Source organism: Calidris pugnax, unplaced genomic scaffold (assembly GCF_001431845.1).
Source record: "Calidris pugnax isolate Ruff unplaced genomic scaffold, ASM143184v1 scaffold113, whole genome shotgun sequence".
NCBI classification, from domain to species: domain Eukaryota; kingdom Metazoa; phylum Chordata; class Aves; order Charadriiformes; family Scolopacidae; genus Calidris; species Calidris pugnax.
In genome coordinates this window covers 2,008,515-2,026,105 of record NW_015090879.1, presented here as the reverse complement: position 1 = coordinate 2,026,105, position 17,591 = coordinate 2,008,515, and the positions used below count along the sequence as shown (strand labels likewise).

At 44.1% G+C, this 17,591-nt stretch overlaps 1 protein-coding gene across 1 annotated transcript; it reads left to right on the top strand.

Moving 5' to 3' along the window:
- Positions 1–201: 201 nt before the first annotated feature.
- PSMB2 (proteasome subunit beta 2) lies at positions 202–11,675 on the top strand. The gene is made up of 6 exons (XM_014946597.1): positions 202–387; positions 2,234–2,356; positions 2,931–3,001; positions 8,288–8,450; positions 10,131–10,180; positions 11,098–11,675. Exons 1-6 carry the CDS (start codon positions 297–299, stop codon positions 11,203–11,205), a joined length of 606 nt encoding a protein of 201 aa, XP_014802083.1. The 5' UTR covers positions 202–296; the 3' UTR covers positions 11,206–11,675.
- Positions 11,676–17,591: the final 5,916 nt, after the last annotated feature.

Below are 17,591 nucleotides of genomic sequence, written 5' to 3'. Positions count from 1 at the left end.
CGGCCCCTTCCTGGAGCCGCCCACAGGCTCGTTGGGGCCGGCGCCGTGACTGGCAAAGGTGGCGGGAGGGTATAAAGCAGGGGGAGCAGCGCCGGGCCGACTGCCGCCATCCCCTCAGACCGCCGCCATGGCCCCAGACCGCCGCCTCACGTGACCCTTCCTCCCGGCCCGGCGGCCCCCGCGCGCGGTGGCGTCATCACCGCGCGCCGGCGCTTGCGCGCGAGCTGGGGGGGGAGGCCGGCGGTTCGCTGTGTCACGGCGCGGCCTGAGGGGACGGCGGCGGCGCGCGGGCGGCCATGGAGTACCTCATCGGCATCCAGGGCCCCGACTACGTCCTGGTGGCCGCCGACACGGTGGCGGCCTCCAGCATCGTCCAGATGAAGCACGGTGAGAGGCCAGGCCCGCGCGGAGCGAACGGTCCCCCTTAGCTCTGCCTTCCCCCCGGGGCAGGCCCGGTGCGGAGCCCCGGCCGAACCGGGCAGGGCCGGCCCTGGGCGGGCAGGGTGCCGCTGGGCTCCGCTCATGAGGAAGCGACCGAGGGTGAGCTCCTTGTGTGCGGTCAGGCAGCTGTGAGCCTGCCGGTGCGGAGCCCCGGCCGAACCGGGCAGGGCCGGCCCTGGGCGGGCAGGGTGCCGCTGGGCTCCGCTCATGAGGAGGCGACCGAGGGTGAGCTCCTTGTGTGCGGTCAGGCAGCTGTGAGCCTGTGGCGCTGGCTGGGGAAAGGCTGTTAGAATTGGTAGGTGCGGGTGAAGGTGGAGGCTGCTGAGTGTTTAGGTTTTATTCGTGGTTGGAATGGCTGGGGAGCGGCCCTGAGGAGAAGGACTTGGGGGTGTTGGCGGATGAGAAGCTCAACATTGAGCCAGCAATGTGCGCTGGAGCCCAGAAAGCAGTTTTATTCGTGGTTGGAATGGCTGGAGAGCGGCCCTGAGGAGAAGGACTTGGGGTGTTGGCGGATGAGAAGCTCAACATGACCCAGCAATGTGTGCTGGCAACGCAGAAAGTCCCCTGCCTCCTGGGCTGCATCCCCAGCAGCGTGGCCAGCAGGGCGAGGGGGGACTCTGCCCCTCTGCTCTGGGGAGACCCCCCTGCAGTGCTGCCTCCAGCAGCAAATTTCAGATATTTATTTAGAATATTGGCACTTATTAATGCTTGCTTTAGTTTGTAAATCGATTGCAAGGGCTGGTCAGTGCCCCTGAGCTCTCAAGACACACAGCTTCTGGGGAGCTCTTGGGTACTTTAATAACTCTTGAAATCATATTAAGGGATTGTGACACTTCATACCTGTCTTGCAACAGAGATTGTTCAACAGCATTTAGTAAACTGAAAGTGAAGTTCAGAGCTGGAGGTTTAGCAGTGTTCCATACACCTGCCTTCAGTGTAGGGAAGTGGCTTTTCTTTCACACCAACACCTACCAGAGTTTTTCTCTCTCGGGTGTCTGGGTGCCAGCCTGCTCCGATGAGGTGAGCCTGCAGCACAGAATTGTCAGCAGTGTTGTCATCACCACGACTTGGATTCCCTCAAATATGCAGAGACAAGTTTTTAAAACTGCAGTTATGAGTAAAAGTGTAGCTTATTGTTCCTTAATTGCTGTGTATGTCACTGTGCTGTTTAATAAGTTATAATTATTACTTAAAGGTTCATTTTTTTTACAAAAAATAATGATAAGCAAAACCCTGTTTCTGAAAAGTGTCACTTGCTGAGATTGCTAATTTTTGAGTCAATCCTGGATATCAGGGAGAGGGGGATCACTTGACATGGAATTTGTTTCTGGATTTCCTAAGATTGCTTTTGCTCGATGTGTTGATGTTTCAGCTTTAGGCTAAAAGATTTGCTTCTGATGCTGTGTATTTAGATAAAGTAGAGTGGTCAGTGAGGAAAATTCTTATTCCTGACCCAAGGAAGAGCTAGGCACAGTGTTGAACTTTGAACACAATATTCTGTGTGAAGTTTTAGTCTGTTCCTATGTAAGAAAGACGTGTTTCTGCAATGCCTCCCTTCCCGAAGGGAGCACTGGGTGCAGTTCAGCTTGGTTTCTCTTGGCCATGTGTTTGACAACCTTGTGTGTTGTGCTGTGGGAAGCTGAATGACAGGGTTTGCTCAGGAAGACTTTAATGTAGTTATCCAAGTCTCTTACTTTCTTGCTTCTAAAAGATCATGATGTGTTATGACATTGTCAAAGTAATTTATTCTTTCTCATGACCATGGCTCTTAATGTTATTTTTCTTTGCCTAGACCATGATAAAATGTTTAAGATGAGTGAAAAGATCTTACTCCTGTGTGTTGGGGAGCCTGGAGACACCGTGCAGTTTGCAGAATACATCCAGAAAAATGTTCAGCTCTACAAAATGAGAAATGGTGAGTGAAGGAGACCAGTTACTCCCCAAGGGTTTGGAAGCAGAGTTAATAAGTATAGTTAACAGTTGAATATTGGTGGCAAGTTCTCAAAGCTTCTCTAGCTTTAAGGATTTCTGCGTTTTTAGTTTCATGCAAAGCTGATAGTAAAGGCAGGATGAAGAAATGGAGATTGGATTATATAGTATAAACCAATAGGTTTATCCAAAGCCCAGATAACCTGTTTGTAAGATAAATGACATAATAGATTGGTTGGTACAATATTTCTTTGAATATGTCCATTGCAGGACAAATGTTACTGGTTTTCCTGATACACTGGACTGAAAAATTCAGGCCATGTGCCCAGAGTATTGTAATTTTTTGAAGCTATGTATTTTAAATGGTCTATACAGATATGAGCTGCCTGGATTTTGAGGGTCTTTTTTATACTTGTAGCTTTTACAATAAACTGGGATTAGAGAAGTGACAATTTGTCATTACAGAATATCTTGTTATTTCAAAATAGGAATGGAAAGTCAGGAAGTGAAACATGAATATGGATTTGCACTTTTATCAAATACACACATTTCTTCTCCAGGTTATGAATTGTCTCCTACTGCAGCTGCAAACTTCACACGGCGAAACCTGGCTGACTATCTGCGGAGTCGAGTGAGTAGTAGCTGAAAGATTTTGGCAAAGGCTCACAGGGGAAAATTTCCATTTTCAAATAATGGAGTCCGATGAAAAAGGTGGCGGCTTCTGTCTTTAGTGATGAATTCACTTTGCTGAAAGGATGTTTTATTGAAATGTAACTTGATTTCCTCGTTTAAAAAACTTATCGCATCACTTATCAATAACTGATACAACTATAGGCTTAGAATTCCAGCCTTGGGCCCAATAAACATTTTGTGACAAACGCTGCAGACAGCTAAATGAATTAAGCCTCTTTAACATCGAGATAAGGTTGTCAGTGTTCATGCAAATGCACTGAATCCGTTTTAATCTTCTTGGAAAATGATTTAATAGAGCAAAGCTGTTTGATGTACTTAGCAAAACAAGTCCCTTTTGTAAACAGCAACATGAGGCTTTCAGTAAATCTCAAATCCAAGTTGGGGCTGTATTTTCAAGTTACTAAACTGCAATTAGTGATTTTTCTCATGGTAATTTTTTTCGAGGTATGAAAAGCTCATGAAGGGACAAACAGACTTTTAAAGAGCCAGGGTTAGGAAGCATTTCATTAGCTCCTCAACGTGCTGCGTGAAAGAAGAGAAGAAATAGGATGTTGAGAATGAAGTTGAACAACTCTGTCAGGAATAGGGCATGGGAGAAATGATGTTGCTATTTTAACAGTTTACTGCCTGAGCTGATGTTTTGAGGTAGCAAATAAAGGCCAGGATTAACATTAGAGCTGTATTGTTGAGAATTACACGTGTGTGGAGTGAGGTCCAGACCCTTCTTCAATAACTTACCTACAGGAACAGCCTCAGATCACTGTTCTCATGTCTGCTGTGGGTGACAGCTGAAGGTGGCACATTTTCAAGGTACTAAAGTTAGTGAGTCAGTAGAGCTCAGCGTGGGGTCCTGCCTCAGCCTCACACATGAAATGCTGTTCTTGTGCTTTAAATGACTTCAGCCAAATACATGGATTAAGTGTGGTTGGTGGATGATGGTTGACAGTGATGCTGCCCACTTTAGCTTTCACTCAGATGTGATTTGGAAGGGTTGTGTGTGTTATTTGTGGAACTCTGTGGGGTTTTGGAGGTTGATGTGAGGGAGAAATGCTGCTTGGTGTCTGGCCCAGGTGACTGTCGGCCACCTGGTGCTGGTGGCTTGTCTCAGGGGCATCTGACCTGCACAGATGGTGTAGGTGAGGCTGATGCTGAATGTCCTGCCCACTAAAGCAGAAGCAGCCATTCCTTACATAAAATTTAAAGTACCACTACAGGAATAATTTTTAACAGGCTTTTTGGCAAACTTGGCCTGTAGGATGTGGCATTGATGCGGCACTGTCATCTTCCTCTGTGCCGTGTCCCCTGAGGCCTGATCCTCCCTGTGTCTCCCCTCCTTCCTGAGCCCACGCCTGTCTTCCAGCTCACCTGCTCCAGATGGGCAGCTCAGTGGGGAGGACACTGGCAAAGGCAGATGTGTTTATTTACCGGAGACAAAATGTTGTACTGTTGCAGATGGCAATGCCCCGGAGCGAGCGGCGCACTCTGACACTGCTGTCACACTACAGTGATCTCTGTACTGCAGGGAGAACTCTTTTTTCTTTAAATGTAGCACTTAATGATTTGTTTGTGGGATTTGGAACTTGATGATACAAACCTTGCCATCAGAATATTTTTTTCTGTTAATTTTGTTACATTTTCCTCATAATTTGTGTTAACGTGAGCTCTCTGTATCTATTTGAATTGCATTTAAGGTTCCTGGAGGCTACTGATTTAGTTATGTGGATGATAAAAATAAAAAATGAAAAGGTAAAACATGCCACCACCTCCTGTTAGGAGCAGGAAAATAGAAGTAAGCAGTTTGGGGGGCAGGTTGTTTGGTGCTGTATTGCCATGTACAGTGTGAAGCTGTTTCTGTCACAGAGCACTGGTAGGTGTGTGAAGGGAGGTGGCAAACACTGAAACAGCAGTTTTTCAGGCACTGGCCTGTTTTCATGGCCCAGCCCCAAACTGAGGTTGTTTTGCCTTGTTAATCCCCACCTGGGTTCCTCCTGATGTTATCCAGTTTGATTCAGTTTATGAACCTCATGGCTCGTGTGGGCAGAGTTCCTGATGTCTTGGGGATGGCCGTTGGAAGGCAGCGCCTTGAGGTTGTTCTTCTGGTGGAAAGAACTGAGTGTAAAGACACTGGGCTTGTAACTTAAGGCCATTTCATGGCTGTGCTCTTTCCTTTTACTGAATAGTCAACATTTGGTTTCTCATGACTGTTCTCTTTTTAAAACCAAAAAAAACCCAACAAAACAACAAAACCGCTTATACTCCTGAGTAGGATCTGAGAAGAATCTTTGTTGATTTCCATTTCTGTTGCGATTGAGGCAAACCTAGAAACTGCTTTGGAGCCCAGGGGCTTTCACATGGGTGAGGGCTGCAGTTCCTCTTCTGCTCTTACCTCCTGCAGCACCTTCACCTGCTGAATCAGGGGCTGGGTTTAGTACATCTAACATACTGCTGAGGCTGCCCGGTGAGGGGGGGAACAGAAAAATGCCCCCACCACCTCTCCAAACCCGATGAAGTTCAGTGTCTTGTTGTGCTGCTATGTTTAATTATAGGTGAGAGGGTCTGGCCTGGGTCCAAAGGAAGCCTTGTCAGTTCCTCTCCCGTGTCCACGCTTGGCAGGATGCTTCCTCGCGCCCACCTTGCCCCCCTTGCTGTGACTGTGGCTTCCGCCAGATGTCACACCGCTGCTCGTCACCGCCCGGCCTCCCGCTGCCGAGCTCGTGGGGCTGGTGTATTTATCACAACTCTTCTCTTCAGCTGCAGATTCTGAAGAATTTCGCACGTCGCTTAATTGCTGTGGTTATTTTAAATCAAACAGCGTAAAGTGCAAAGCTACTCGGGATGAGAAATGGTGCCTCTTGGAGCAAGGTTAAGTGTAGCGGGGAGGGGGGGAAATAAACCTGTCGTGGAATGTTAATCATTCACTCATTTGGTAGCCTTTTAATTATGCCAGTCTTCTAACAAGTTTTGAACTGTTGGCATGGATTTGGTTACAAAATCCAAGTCTGCTTTTGGAATGCACAGAGGGATGGAGATGTACAGGGGATGGCCCAGCACGGAGGTGTTAGTCCTGCTATGGCAGCACTGAGAGGTGCTGTCTGCAAACTTCAGTTGTAATCATGGAAGTATTAAATAGATGATGTATAATTTCTAATGCTTAAATCTTACCTCTCTTGAATGATAAGGCGACATGGGGGACACTTTGTTTGAGTTTTAAGAAGTGGTCTCACCCACCCTTAGCAGGAGAGCTCACGACTGGAGCACAGCTTGTGGGTTTGTTGCAGTCTGTACAACCCCATTTGTTTATGGTTGACTATCTCACATATGCCACTGTTGGTAATTCAAAGTCACACAATAATTTGAGTGATCTTGTGTCATGGCTCTTAAATATCAACTTGTGTGATGTTTCAGAATAATTAAATGATGAAATACAGACTAATTAAACGACTACAGCTGCATGGTAACTTGGTTCCAAATATTCTTGATTGCTTTGAAGATTAAATCACACAATTTACAGTGATGTTTGATATATAACTGTAGCCTGCTTTATTCTTTCTAACTATTTGTTGGAAGTCAATATATAGTATACTGTAATATTTTTTGAGTGCAAATTCACTGTGCTTATTATCAAAATGAAGTTTCTCCTCTGATTAACTTAATGTTTTGGCTTTAGGGTGAAATTGTGTTCGCTTGTTCTGATCTATTGTTAGTCACATCATCATTTTTTTCCCCATTTTTTTTTTTTGCTTTGTTGATCTAGACTTTCCAGCATTTTAAGAGAGATCCTGTTAGTATTATTAATGAGAAACATTATCTAAATGTGAAAATACTGGAAGGATATAAAAGCTGTTTTAAAAAATATATAAAATTCTGAAATTTTCTTCTTGGCCTACATTTAAAAATAATACAATGCATGTGTCTTTCATGGTCTTAGAAGGTACACATCTTGGAAGGAGATGTATGGGGACATCTGCTTTATTCATTATGGTGGAACACACTAAACCTAAACTGGGAAGGAAACTGGGAAGGAATTGCTAAAGTTGCACCATAAAAAGGCACGGTTACATCGGTGCAGTTGCCTGGTCTTTCTGGATAAGATGTAGATATTTCACATCTTGTTTGATTGGCTCTTGCTGAAGCCATGAACAAGAGTCAGAGAAAACAGCAGCTAAAGCTGACTGAAGTTCTAGTTTAAGAAACCTGTTCCCAACCAAAGAGAAAAGCTGCAGATGTTGCAGTAGCTTAGTTTTGGATAGAAATAAACCAATTCCTTAGATAGTCTTCATCCACTTGGTCAAGTTATTCTAATAATAAGTATAAAATTGGTATGTGCAATAAAAATCTAACTATCAATTAACAAGAGGATGTAACACTGTGTATAACTGTTTGCACTGGATGTAAACTTTCCTGTGTGCTAACACGCTCTGGTTAGCAGCGGCGGGGCTGAGGAAAGAGCCTTACAAATTAACAAAGACATCCTTATAAACTGCCAAATGTTCACATTGTGCTCACGTGCTGACAGTAAAGAGCTGCAATATGTTGAGATGAAAGAATCTGGTGTGAAAACATAATTAAAGTTTTCTGAAGTTTGAATGTGCCATGAAAGCTTTTTTTTTTTAAAAAAAAAAACAAACCAAACACTAATTCTCAGGAGAATCAGAGTTTTATGGCTTTATTTACTTTTGCGTTACGTATTATGAAGAGACCTAATCTGTTCTAGATTGAGATGCGTGACCTCCTGCAGACAGTATTGATGGTGCTGGTAGGATTTTATGGCAAAGAATTGTGAAACCCAGTGTGTGGCTGTTCTGTAGGTTCTACAGGGAATTAAGATTCAGATATTGGGGAGTGGCTGCTCTAATGAGAAGGTGGTTTCTCTCTGCAGACCCCGTACCACGTGAACCTGCTCCTGGCTGGCTACGACGAGCACGACGGCCCTGCCCTGTACTACATGGACTACCTCGCGGCCCTGGCTAAAGCTCCTTTTGCAGCACATGGATACGGTGCATTCCTCACCCTCAGCATCCTCGACCGCTATTATATGAAGAGACCTAATCTGTTCTAGATTGAGGTGCATGGTCTCCTGCAGACAGTATTGATGGTGCTGGTAGGATTTTATGGCAAAGAATTGTGAAACCCAGTGTGTGGCTGTTCTGTAGGTTCTACAGGGAATTAAGATTCAGATATTGGGGAGTGGCTGCTCTAATGAGAAGGTGGTTTCTCTCTGCAGACCCCGTACCACGTGAACCTGCTCCTGGCTGGCTACGACGAGCACGACGGCCCTGCCCTGTACTACATGGACTACCTCGCGGCCCTGGCTAAAGCTCCTTTTGCAGCACATGGATACGGTGCATTCCTCACCCTCAGCATCCTCGACCGCTATTACAAACCAGGTGAGTTGAAGAAAATTTCCCTGTTACTGATTAATAGATTAAAGGTTTAAACCGAGAGACTTACAAACCAGGTGAGTTGAAGAAAATTTCCCCATTACTGATTAATAGATTAAAAGCTTAAACCAAGAGACTGACATTTGCTGAGTCAGATGGTCCAGCACGATTGCTGCGATGCTACAGATTTGAATGTGACTTTTTGTTAGAATAAATGGAGCTCTAAAGATTGCCTTCTGTTTTTGCTGAAATGGTAATGTGAGACTATTGACATTTGCTGAGTCAGATGGTCCAGCACGATTGCTGCGATGCTACAGATTTGAATGTGACTTTTTGTTAGAATAAATGGAGCATTTTTTTCCCCATTCTGTTTTTGCTGAAATGGTAATGTGAGACTAGTCAACTCCTTAAAGTGTTTTCCTGTTTGAAGCATTAACAGACTGTAAGTGAAGGAAGTTTCAATTTATTCCAAAACATGACTAGACTTTCCTGGACTATTAGCTGCTGGTAGTCTGTTTTTGATAAATAATATTTTGATAACTTTACCTTCTGCTTGCTTGCCTGTTGGCTATGGCATGTACATTTTCCCAGAGTATCAATCTTCAGAGGGCAGTCCCAGATCCTATTGCTCCATATCTTGGATTGGGTTTGTGTGCAATATATTAAAAACATACAAGTAAAAAGATATTCTTTACAAGATCAGTACTCTGAAGTGATGGTGATGATGGTTGGTTTGGTTTACAGTTTTGTGCACGTGGTACCTCTTGATCATGATTCTTGCACGTCTGTACCTGTCTAAAGTTTTAATTTTAGAATCATAATCCAGTTCTTACACTGCCAAGGAGTAAACATGGCCTTGTCCCCACTTTACAGATGAGGAAATGTACAAGGCTTGGAGTATTGTTAATCTGACATCTTTGGCTGTAGCTACAAAACTACTTTTCCTGTGTGCGAAGCTGAATTTAATCTCATAGTTGAATCTCATAGCAGAGACGTTTGCTTAGTAATCCTTTTCATCTGTCTCTGGCAAGAAATAGCTATAAACTGACAAATTTTGTTCTAGTGAGGCTTCTGCCTTAACGGAGGATGCAGGTCTGGAACAAGCTCTGGAAACAACAAGAGCTTAGTTTTCTAGTCATGTCTCTTGAAAACGATACTGCTCCATTTTCACCATTCCTTGTGAAAGGAGAAGAATGGTGAGCTACAGCTCGTTGTCATCCCTGCGGAGCGCTGGATTTTATCCTAATGTGTGAGAATAGCAGGGGCATCACACACGTGCCTTTCCCATTATTAAAACTAATACCCAGCAGGGAAGGGAGCACTAAACCCAGTCCCCGCCTACTGTCGCTGACTCGCAGCCGGCTGTGGACAGATGGAGCTGATTTAAAACAGTAATAAAGTGGAGGAGGGAGCGGGGCGGCTGGAGCTCTCCGAGCCCCGTCGCTGGCCATGGGAGGCAGAATTCCGTCATGCTTCCCATTCCCTGGAACAAATCGATTCTCAATGGCTTGTTGCAGCGTGAGTGCTTGGGTGCAGGGCGTCCTCGGTACATCTGGAAAGTGTTTTCTGTGAGCTGGGAAGGGAGAGCTTTTGGTGCTCAGCTGAAAAGTTGTTTAAATTTAATAAAGTTTCTGTTGAGAGAGACGGCCTCTAATTCGATCAATCTGGGGATGTTTTCTCGTTCAGGTATCACACGTGAGGAAGCTGTGGAGCTCCTAAAAAAATGTCTAGAGGAGGTGAGTTGCCAAACTTAGACCCTTATGATCTCGAGAAAGGAATGTTTGTTTGCATTCATTTACTGATATTTTCCTGTTCCTCTTGTGGCATTTTTTTGCTGCCTTTGCCAGAAGGGGTAATAAAAGCGCATTGACCAGATGTGAAATAGCTACTGAGGAAACAGATTTGTGGGCACTTGCATTGTCTTAGCATGGTTCATGTCCTCCACAACGTAAACTTGAAGCTTAATTGCTTTTCTTTACTCCTGCTTCTTCCACGCTTAGCATAATATTGATACAGACAGTCTTTTGAGTCTTGCCTTTTATGTTTCTTCTGCACATAGTGCAAGCATCCTGCTGGTACTTGTGTTACACTTAGCTGGAATATACTTCTAAGTGTACTTCTTTTCCAGCTTGTGGAGTGATACCTAACTGAGGTCAAAATTTGACCTTAAAATTCATGATCAGTTTTATCGTAAGTGTAACCTTTCAGATTCCAGGGCTTTTATTGTAGGAAAATATTCTTTATCCTTGTCACTAAGAAGTTGAATTGGATATAATTGGGAAGAAACATGGGGAGACATTAGGCAGAAATGCTTGAAAGAGGTTCTGTTTGAAGTATCCTTTTGATACATACATTTGTGCCCAAAGTTGTAGCCCACTCTAGACTTCTTCCTGCTTAAATGTCTTCCTGGTTATGAGGATTGTGTGTTTTGCATCTCTAGCCAAGACTTGTCTGACACGGGTAGTCTTAAAACAGAACAAACTCCTGCTACTTGAATCCTGAGCAGTGACAAAAACTCTCTAGTTCCTGGTATTTCAGGTCACTAGATCCAGAATGGAGATTTTGATGTGCAACAGCACATCCCTTAAATTATGCTCTTCTCTTTTGTCTAAGCTTTGCATGAATCTCATCTCTTTTGTCTTTTGTTGAACAGCTTCAGCAACGCTTCATCCTCAATCTGGCTTCTTTCAATGCCCGGTTCATTGACAAAGATGGCATCCATGAAGTGAAGAATATCCCCCTTCTGAAAGCGACGTCCTAACCTCTGAGGTCTTTCTTCAGCAGTTGTCTTTTTTTGTTCACTTTTGGTTTTTTTGTACTCATTTGGAGCACACAAGTCATGTACTGCACTGGGAGATCGAATAAAGATTGACATTTATATAGCCAGTTTTATCTTTTTATTCCACTGATCCTTCCTGAGAGCTTTTAAGTAAATCATTCCCCGGTGAAGGTGTGAAACGTGATTTACTGTTAATGGGTGCACATTCAGGTTACATACCTTTCTTTTCCCTTCTGAGATTTTTACTTCCCCCTCCCCATAAGTTTTCTTATGTGTGGGGAAACTGGTACTGTATTTTCTAGGTGACAATGTGCTGTCGTCCACTCTCGTATTTAAAGCTCAACAAACATCGGGCAAATGTTTCATGCTAAACACATGGCATCTACTTTATTTTTCCAGAGTTGTTACCACTCTTTGCTTTATAAAATAATAATAATAATCAACTTTTCAAAGACCTAATTTGCTGTGTTATACTTTGTTTCAGTCTAATCCAAGTGAAAGGTGAAAGATATTCAAGTAGGATGGATTTGAAAATGCTGGTGTCATTTTTAACTCACCTGGCTGTGGTTCTGTTAGGGGGAGAGAATATTCTGCCAGCACAGTAGGCTCATAGCTACCTTATTTTAAATACAAACTGATATATCAGTTGTATGATTTTTCTTAATTGATGTGTCTCTATATTTAGAAGAACATGAAGCTCAATGAGAAATAAAACTGCAGGACTTCTCATAACTCTTTGAATTCCTCTCCACTCACCAGAGCTTTGTTCCCATGAGAGTGGTCTGGGCTGTTGGTGATGCTTCCAGATAAAAACTCTGTTCACAGAACAGCCTCAGACAGTTATCACATGGCTGATACTCACAGTCTGTCCAGAAATGATTCTTGGGAGAGCAGTTGTCATTGAGACTGCTTCTGAACTGGGGTTTGCTGTGAATGAGGTAACCATTTACAGTGCTCTGGGCACTCTTTCTGTGTTTGAGTAAGATTGGGAAGAGTCTTGGAAATAGGATGGATGTGTCCTTGGTTGGGTGCAGCCTGTGTTGTGTGGTGTGGCACAACACCTGAGCTCTCAGCTCGGAAAGGTAAGTGACAGACCAAACTGCCTTTATTTGTCAAAGCTTTTTTGATCCTCTCTCTGTGGTGTGCTTGAGAATGTTGCTTTTTTTCTCCCAAAAGTGATCAGTCCTAAAGACCAAGTTTTCCCATTTTATTGAACATGTGAGAACTGGATTAGAGACTGAGATTCAATGTCACAGAAGAAACTCTCAGCCCCAGTGTGTTAACTCACCCTGCCTCTTTAGACTGCCCTTACTTAAATTATTTTTTGACTGAGTCCCATCAGACTGTAGTTTAATTTTTCCCAGAATGAGTTTAATTATCAGCTGGTTTTTGTGTAGTCGTGGCTGTGGTGACTTTTATTTAAGGCCAATGACGTATAACACTCTGAAACATGTTGCTAAAATTTACTTTTTCTTTTAAAAAACTTTTTCAAACTTTTTCATGCTATAAGAAAGAAGGTCCTTGCCTGATTCTTTTCTCTTGGCAGGTCACACCAGCGTGAGGAGAGTCTGAGTGTTCTAGTTCTGTGACTGAAATCTCACCCCTTCATCTTGCATTAATGGATTTGTTGAGCTTAATGTGCAGTGTCTCTAATTTATTTTACCACTGACGTTGAATGTTTTTGCAGGTTTCTTGTCTCTCTTTTCAAAGTCGTCATTGCAGAGGGGCTGAGCTGATGTGATATTTTTGTCACTGCATATCAAAGGAGCGATGCCTCCTTATTGGCGGCGTTCGTTATCCCAGAGCCCAAAACTGGGCTGTGGTGCTACTGGATCATGTGAGTCTGGCAGAGAATCTGCCTGGAATTTTTACTGGCGCCTATTTGCATGCAGGTGATTAATAAACATAAAACAATTATTCCCTTGCAAACACCCTGGCTGGATTGGGGCTGGGGTGGAACATATGTTTTGCCCGAGGGCAGGGACGGGGGCTGAATCCCCCAGTGAGGGGAAGATACAAGGGGCTGCTCAGAAGCTGAGGGAGCAGCAACCTCCAGGAATGAATAAATACAGAGCTTTATTGCAGAGCAGAAGAACAAAAGAATTGGCTTCCAATGAGGTTGGACCCCTGCCTCTAAGGAAGTAGATTCTTTTGAGGACTTTCCAAGAATTTACACTTTTTGAGGAAAGGTGTAATACTTCTGCTGTGTAATTTTGGATTGTTTTAAAGGTTTACAGAGCTGATCTTTAAAGTTGAACATCTCCAAATTTAATTTTTGCAGTAATATATGGAATCTGTTTAAAAAAAAAAAAATCAATGTTTAAAGTTTCCCATCTGTATTACTTAAGGAGACGAAAACTTCTTTCTTGCTTCAAGTTTAGCCCTAAAGCATTTGAAAACCATATTTTGCCTAGAATCCAGGAACCCCTTTTGGAAAGAATGCACCTTTCCATTTGAAAAGCATCTGTATTTATCACGACAGGCCTCTCTTTCATAAGAAATCTCTGAAAGGATTGAGCACTGCAAGGAAGTCCTGCATTCTACTAATAAGTTGGGGGTTTTTTTTTGTTCTTTGTATTATAAAAACTGAATGTTGTAAAGCAAGGTAGCATGTTCGGAGGGCAGTGCAGCCACAGTGCACTGTTCTGCTTTGCTTTGGCTGGTAATTCTGACCATATGTTTTACCACCGAAGCCTCAGGGCTTAAAGAGTTAACAAGGCGCTTTTTCTCGTTTTAGGTTTCCTGTTTGAAGCTGTCTCTTCCTGAGCAGGGGGTAACAGATCACTGCTCCCGCTCATCTCCTCCGGGCCAGGAGGCTGCTCCCAGATAGGTTTACATGGGAACGGAGCCTCTGGGCCTTGGGCCACCTCAGGCTGGGAGTGCTTTGCTGAGAGAAGGATGTGGGTGTAGGTGCAGAGCTCGGGGGTCTTTTTCTTGGTGTTTAATTATACCTTTTCTTGGAAGAAAGCGTGCATCTGTAGACCTTCATGCCTAGAAAGACCAAGAAACACTGGCACAGAGTGAGTCATCAGTACTTGTACTGGTGTAATTGTAATTAGCACAAGTCTGTAACGTGGTCAGGACAGTTCTGCTGTCCTAAAGGTGACCTGATGGCTAGAAGGGGTCTGGAGAGATGGATTCTCCCTGTGTGGGGTGGCAAGTGACAGCTGAGCACTGACGTGCAAACAGAAATAGAAATGGCTGAATGTTAAAAACTACCTCGCTGTTGCTGGATCCAGCCTTTGTGGAACTGCTGGGGGGGACAGTGCCCCAGGGTGATTCACCCGCGTCTTTCCCCAGGATTTCTCTAGGATTTCTCCAGGATTCCTCCAGGCCAGCAAATCCACGACCCCATTGAGTTAAACAGGAGACCCTCCAGGCGTGGGTGGGTGAAATGCTTGGGGCAGGGGTTGCTTTTTCTGTGTGAACCTGAGGGCCCTCCCCATGTGGTGCTTGTCGAACCAGTGAGCCCCTGGAGCGACTCCACAGCGATAGATTTATCGAAGATGCAGAAATAAAGCTGTTTGGAGCAATGCTGTAGGGTATTCCTGGTGCTCTCTGACTTCTGTTCCTGGTGCTGTGATGAAACAGTCACTGGCAGAAACCTTGTTTGCAAAAAAGCTGTCACTGTTCGGGGTGAGGATGTGGGAGCAGAGGGGAGGGATCAGGCTCGACTCTCCCAAGGATGTGTTTGTGTTTGCTCTTGGCTCTAGTTTTGACAGTGGCTCCTACAAGAAGTATTGGCCAGTGCCAGGGCTGACACTATGGATTATGTTCATTGAGCTTAGAATGCAGTTGATTCCATTTTCCAGTCTGAAGCAGGGACAGAATATTCTTTTTGCATAAAATCGCTCGGTATCTAAGGCAGGAAAAACCTCTGGCTGCTGCCTGTGAAGCTCTGTACATACCGTGTCTGTAAATTTACCCTGCTCATAAAAACTTTGTCCTTCGAGCCATTTTTAGTTCCTTCCCTCTGAAGGTTTAACCTTATACAGAGTTTCCGTGTGTTGCTATCAGTCTGCCATCAACAGTAATTAAGGGCAGGAAATTTTCATTCGAGCACTGATTGAACAGAATGGACAAGTTGTTTTAACAGATTTATAAAAAGCCAAATGGAAATGGTGGAATTCCTGCACCTTCTCTTTATTTTCCATGGCCTTGACGATGCTGGTTTGAAGCCCTGTGTGCTCCTGACGTGCTGAGGACCATGTAAAAATAAGTTAGTTGTCTTGAAAATGTAAAGTGACAGTTTAAGCGTTTTGTTTCTGTGCTAATGTGCAATTAGGTCGTTATCCAATAAGCTTCTTCTTGCCGTCTAACTGGAGACAGCTGTGGAAGGAACAGAGAAAACCCTCTGCTGCTGAGGAGTGGGGAGAGGAGGTTTGAAAGGATCTGGTTCAGAATTGCCAGTACATTCTCTTTCCCCGTGCAATACAGTAAAGCAGTAAAGGTTGGCAGGATTTGTGAAAAATTAAACTCTGCCAATCGAATCTCTAGAGAGGTGAAAGTAAAATGTGGATAATCTGAATAGCAGCAAATGCAGTGGGGGTTTGGATCTATATATTAACTCCAAGGCAACCGTGCAAGGTGGGGCCAACCTAATCATCTAATTGTCTGAAACGGTGACTTGGCTCTGGTATTTTGGTTTGGGCAAAGCACCTTTTGCTTAGTAGCAGTTTCCTTGATGGCGTCAAATATTCCTAGTGTTTATGCACAAACATGAAAACAGTGCATCTCCTTTCATTGACAGGAGACAGAGCAGGCTCCATCGTATTTTGTGGCAATTTTGTTAGGATTATTGACTACCCTGCTGTAGCACCACCCCAATGGTGGTGGGCTTAAGTGAATCTTGATCTCCTCTTGCTAAATGTTGTCTTTTGAAATGCAACAAATGCCAGAGGTTTGTGGAGCAGATCCGTGCTTCTCAGGAGCCTCTTCCATTCAGCAGAGGGCAGTGATCTTGCGTGCACCTTGTGTCTCCTCCCCAGCCTGTTTGCCTCCATCTCTGTGTGGACTGTGATGGCCACAGCCTCAGCGTCACGGAGAAGGGGTTAATGTGTGTCCAACAGTGGCAGAGAAGAGGTAGAGAATTGTTTCTTTCCTTGGAATGTGCACACTTTATTTTTCACAAGTGTTGGAGTGTTGTCCCATGAAGCAGATAATTATCCATGTTTTCACAAGTGAAGGCTAAGATAGCTCGTGACTTGCCAAAACAGCCAAAAAGAATGGCTGGAGGCCATCCTCTAAATGCAACAAATGCCAGAGGTTTGTGGAGCTTATGGGTGCTTCTCAAGAGCCTCTTCCATTCAGCAGAGGGCAGTGATCTTGCGTGCACCTTGTGTCTCCTCCCCAGCCTGTTTGCCTCCATCTCTGTGTGGACTGTGATGGCCACAGCCTCAGCGTCACGGAGAAGGGGTTAATGTGTGTCCAACAGTGGCAGAGAAGAGGTAGAGAATTGTTTCTTTCCTTGGAATGTGCACACTTTATTTTTCACAAGTGTTGGAGTGTTGTCCCATGAAGCAGATAATTATCCATGTTTTCACAAGTGAAGGCTAAGATAGCTCGTGACTTGCCAAAACAGCCAAAAAGAATGGCTGGAGGCCATCCTCTGCTACCTACTCCCAGCACTAACAAGCACATCTTTAGTATTTATTTTCTTTAAGATACTACTGTTCTCCCTTGCAAAAGTCTTGAAGTGAGGATGCTCACAGTATTTCATCTCCAACAGTGTGCTGGGGAGGAAAAGCTACAGCACCCTGTGATCCTGTTTTCAAAGAACCTGCTACCTACTCCCAGCACTAACAAGCACAGAGGTAAAGCACATCTTTAGTATTTATTTTTTTTTAAGATACTACTGCTCTCCCTTGCAAAAGGCTTGAAGTGAGGATGCTCACGGTATTTCATCGGCAACAGTCTGCTGGGGAGGAAAAGCTACAGCACCCTGTGATCCTGTTTTCAAAGAACTTTCTGTGATCCCACAGCAAAATAAATAATAAAAAAAAAATTGCTTAGGAAAAAAAAATCAGGAGAAGCCTGAAATGGCTGTTTTGGAATGTGGGATGTTGTAACACATTCCAAAACTTTTACCCAACAAAGATGGAGAGTGGTGAGGCCGTGGCTGAAAGATACCTCTGTGGTCCTGGGGTTAGCAGAAAGCACACTTGGCTGTGAAATGACAAGTTCTGCAGTGGGAGTATGTGGGAATTGGAGACTTTGAAGTCCACGACCAGCCCCTGACATCTGGGAGCTGGGAAGACATTTCCTAAGCTGTCACACTATTTCATGGGTTTCTTTTTTGGAACAGCAATTTCTTGAATCTTTGAAACTTCTGTTACCGGGCAAGGCCAAGTGCGGGGTGTAAAAGGATC

Bases quoted from the DNA above. Each gene is read 5' to 3' on its own strand.
- PSMB2 (XM_014946597.1), top strand. From the start codon at position 297: ATGGAGTACCTCATCGGCATCCAGGGCCCCGACTACGTCCTGGTGGCC. The intron at 2,357-2,930 runs GTGAGTGAAGGA...TTTCTTCTCCAG, and splicing joins GCTCTACAAAATGAGAAATG to GTTATGAATTGTCTCCTACT. The intron at 3,002-8,287 runs GTGAGTAGTAGC...TTCTCTCTGCAG, and splicing joins CTGACTATCTGCGGAGTCGA to ACCCCGTACCACGTGAACCT.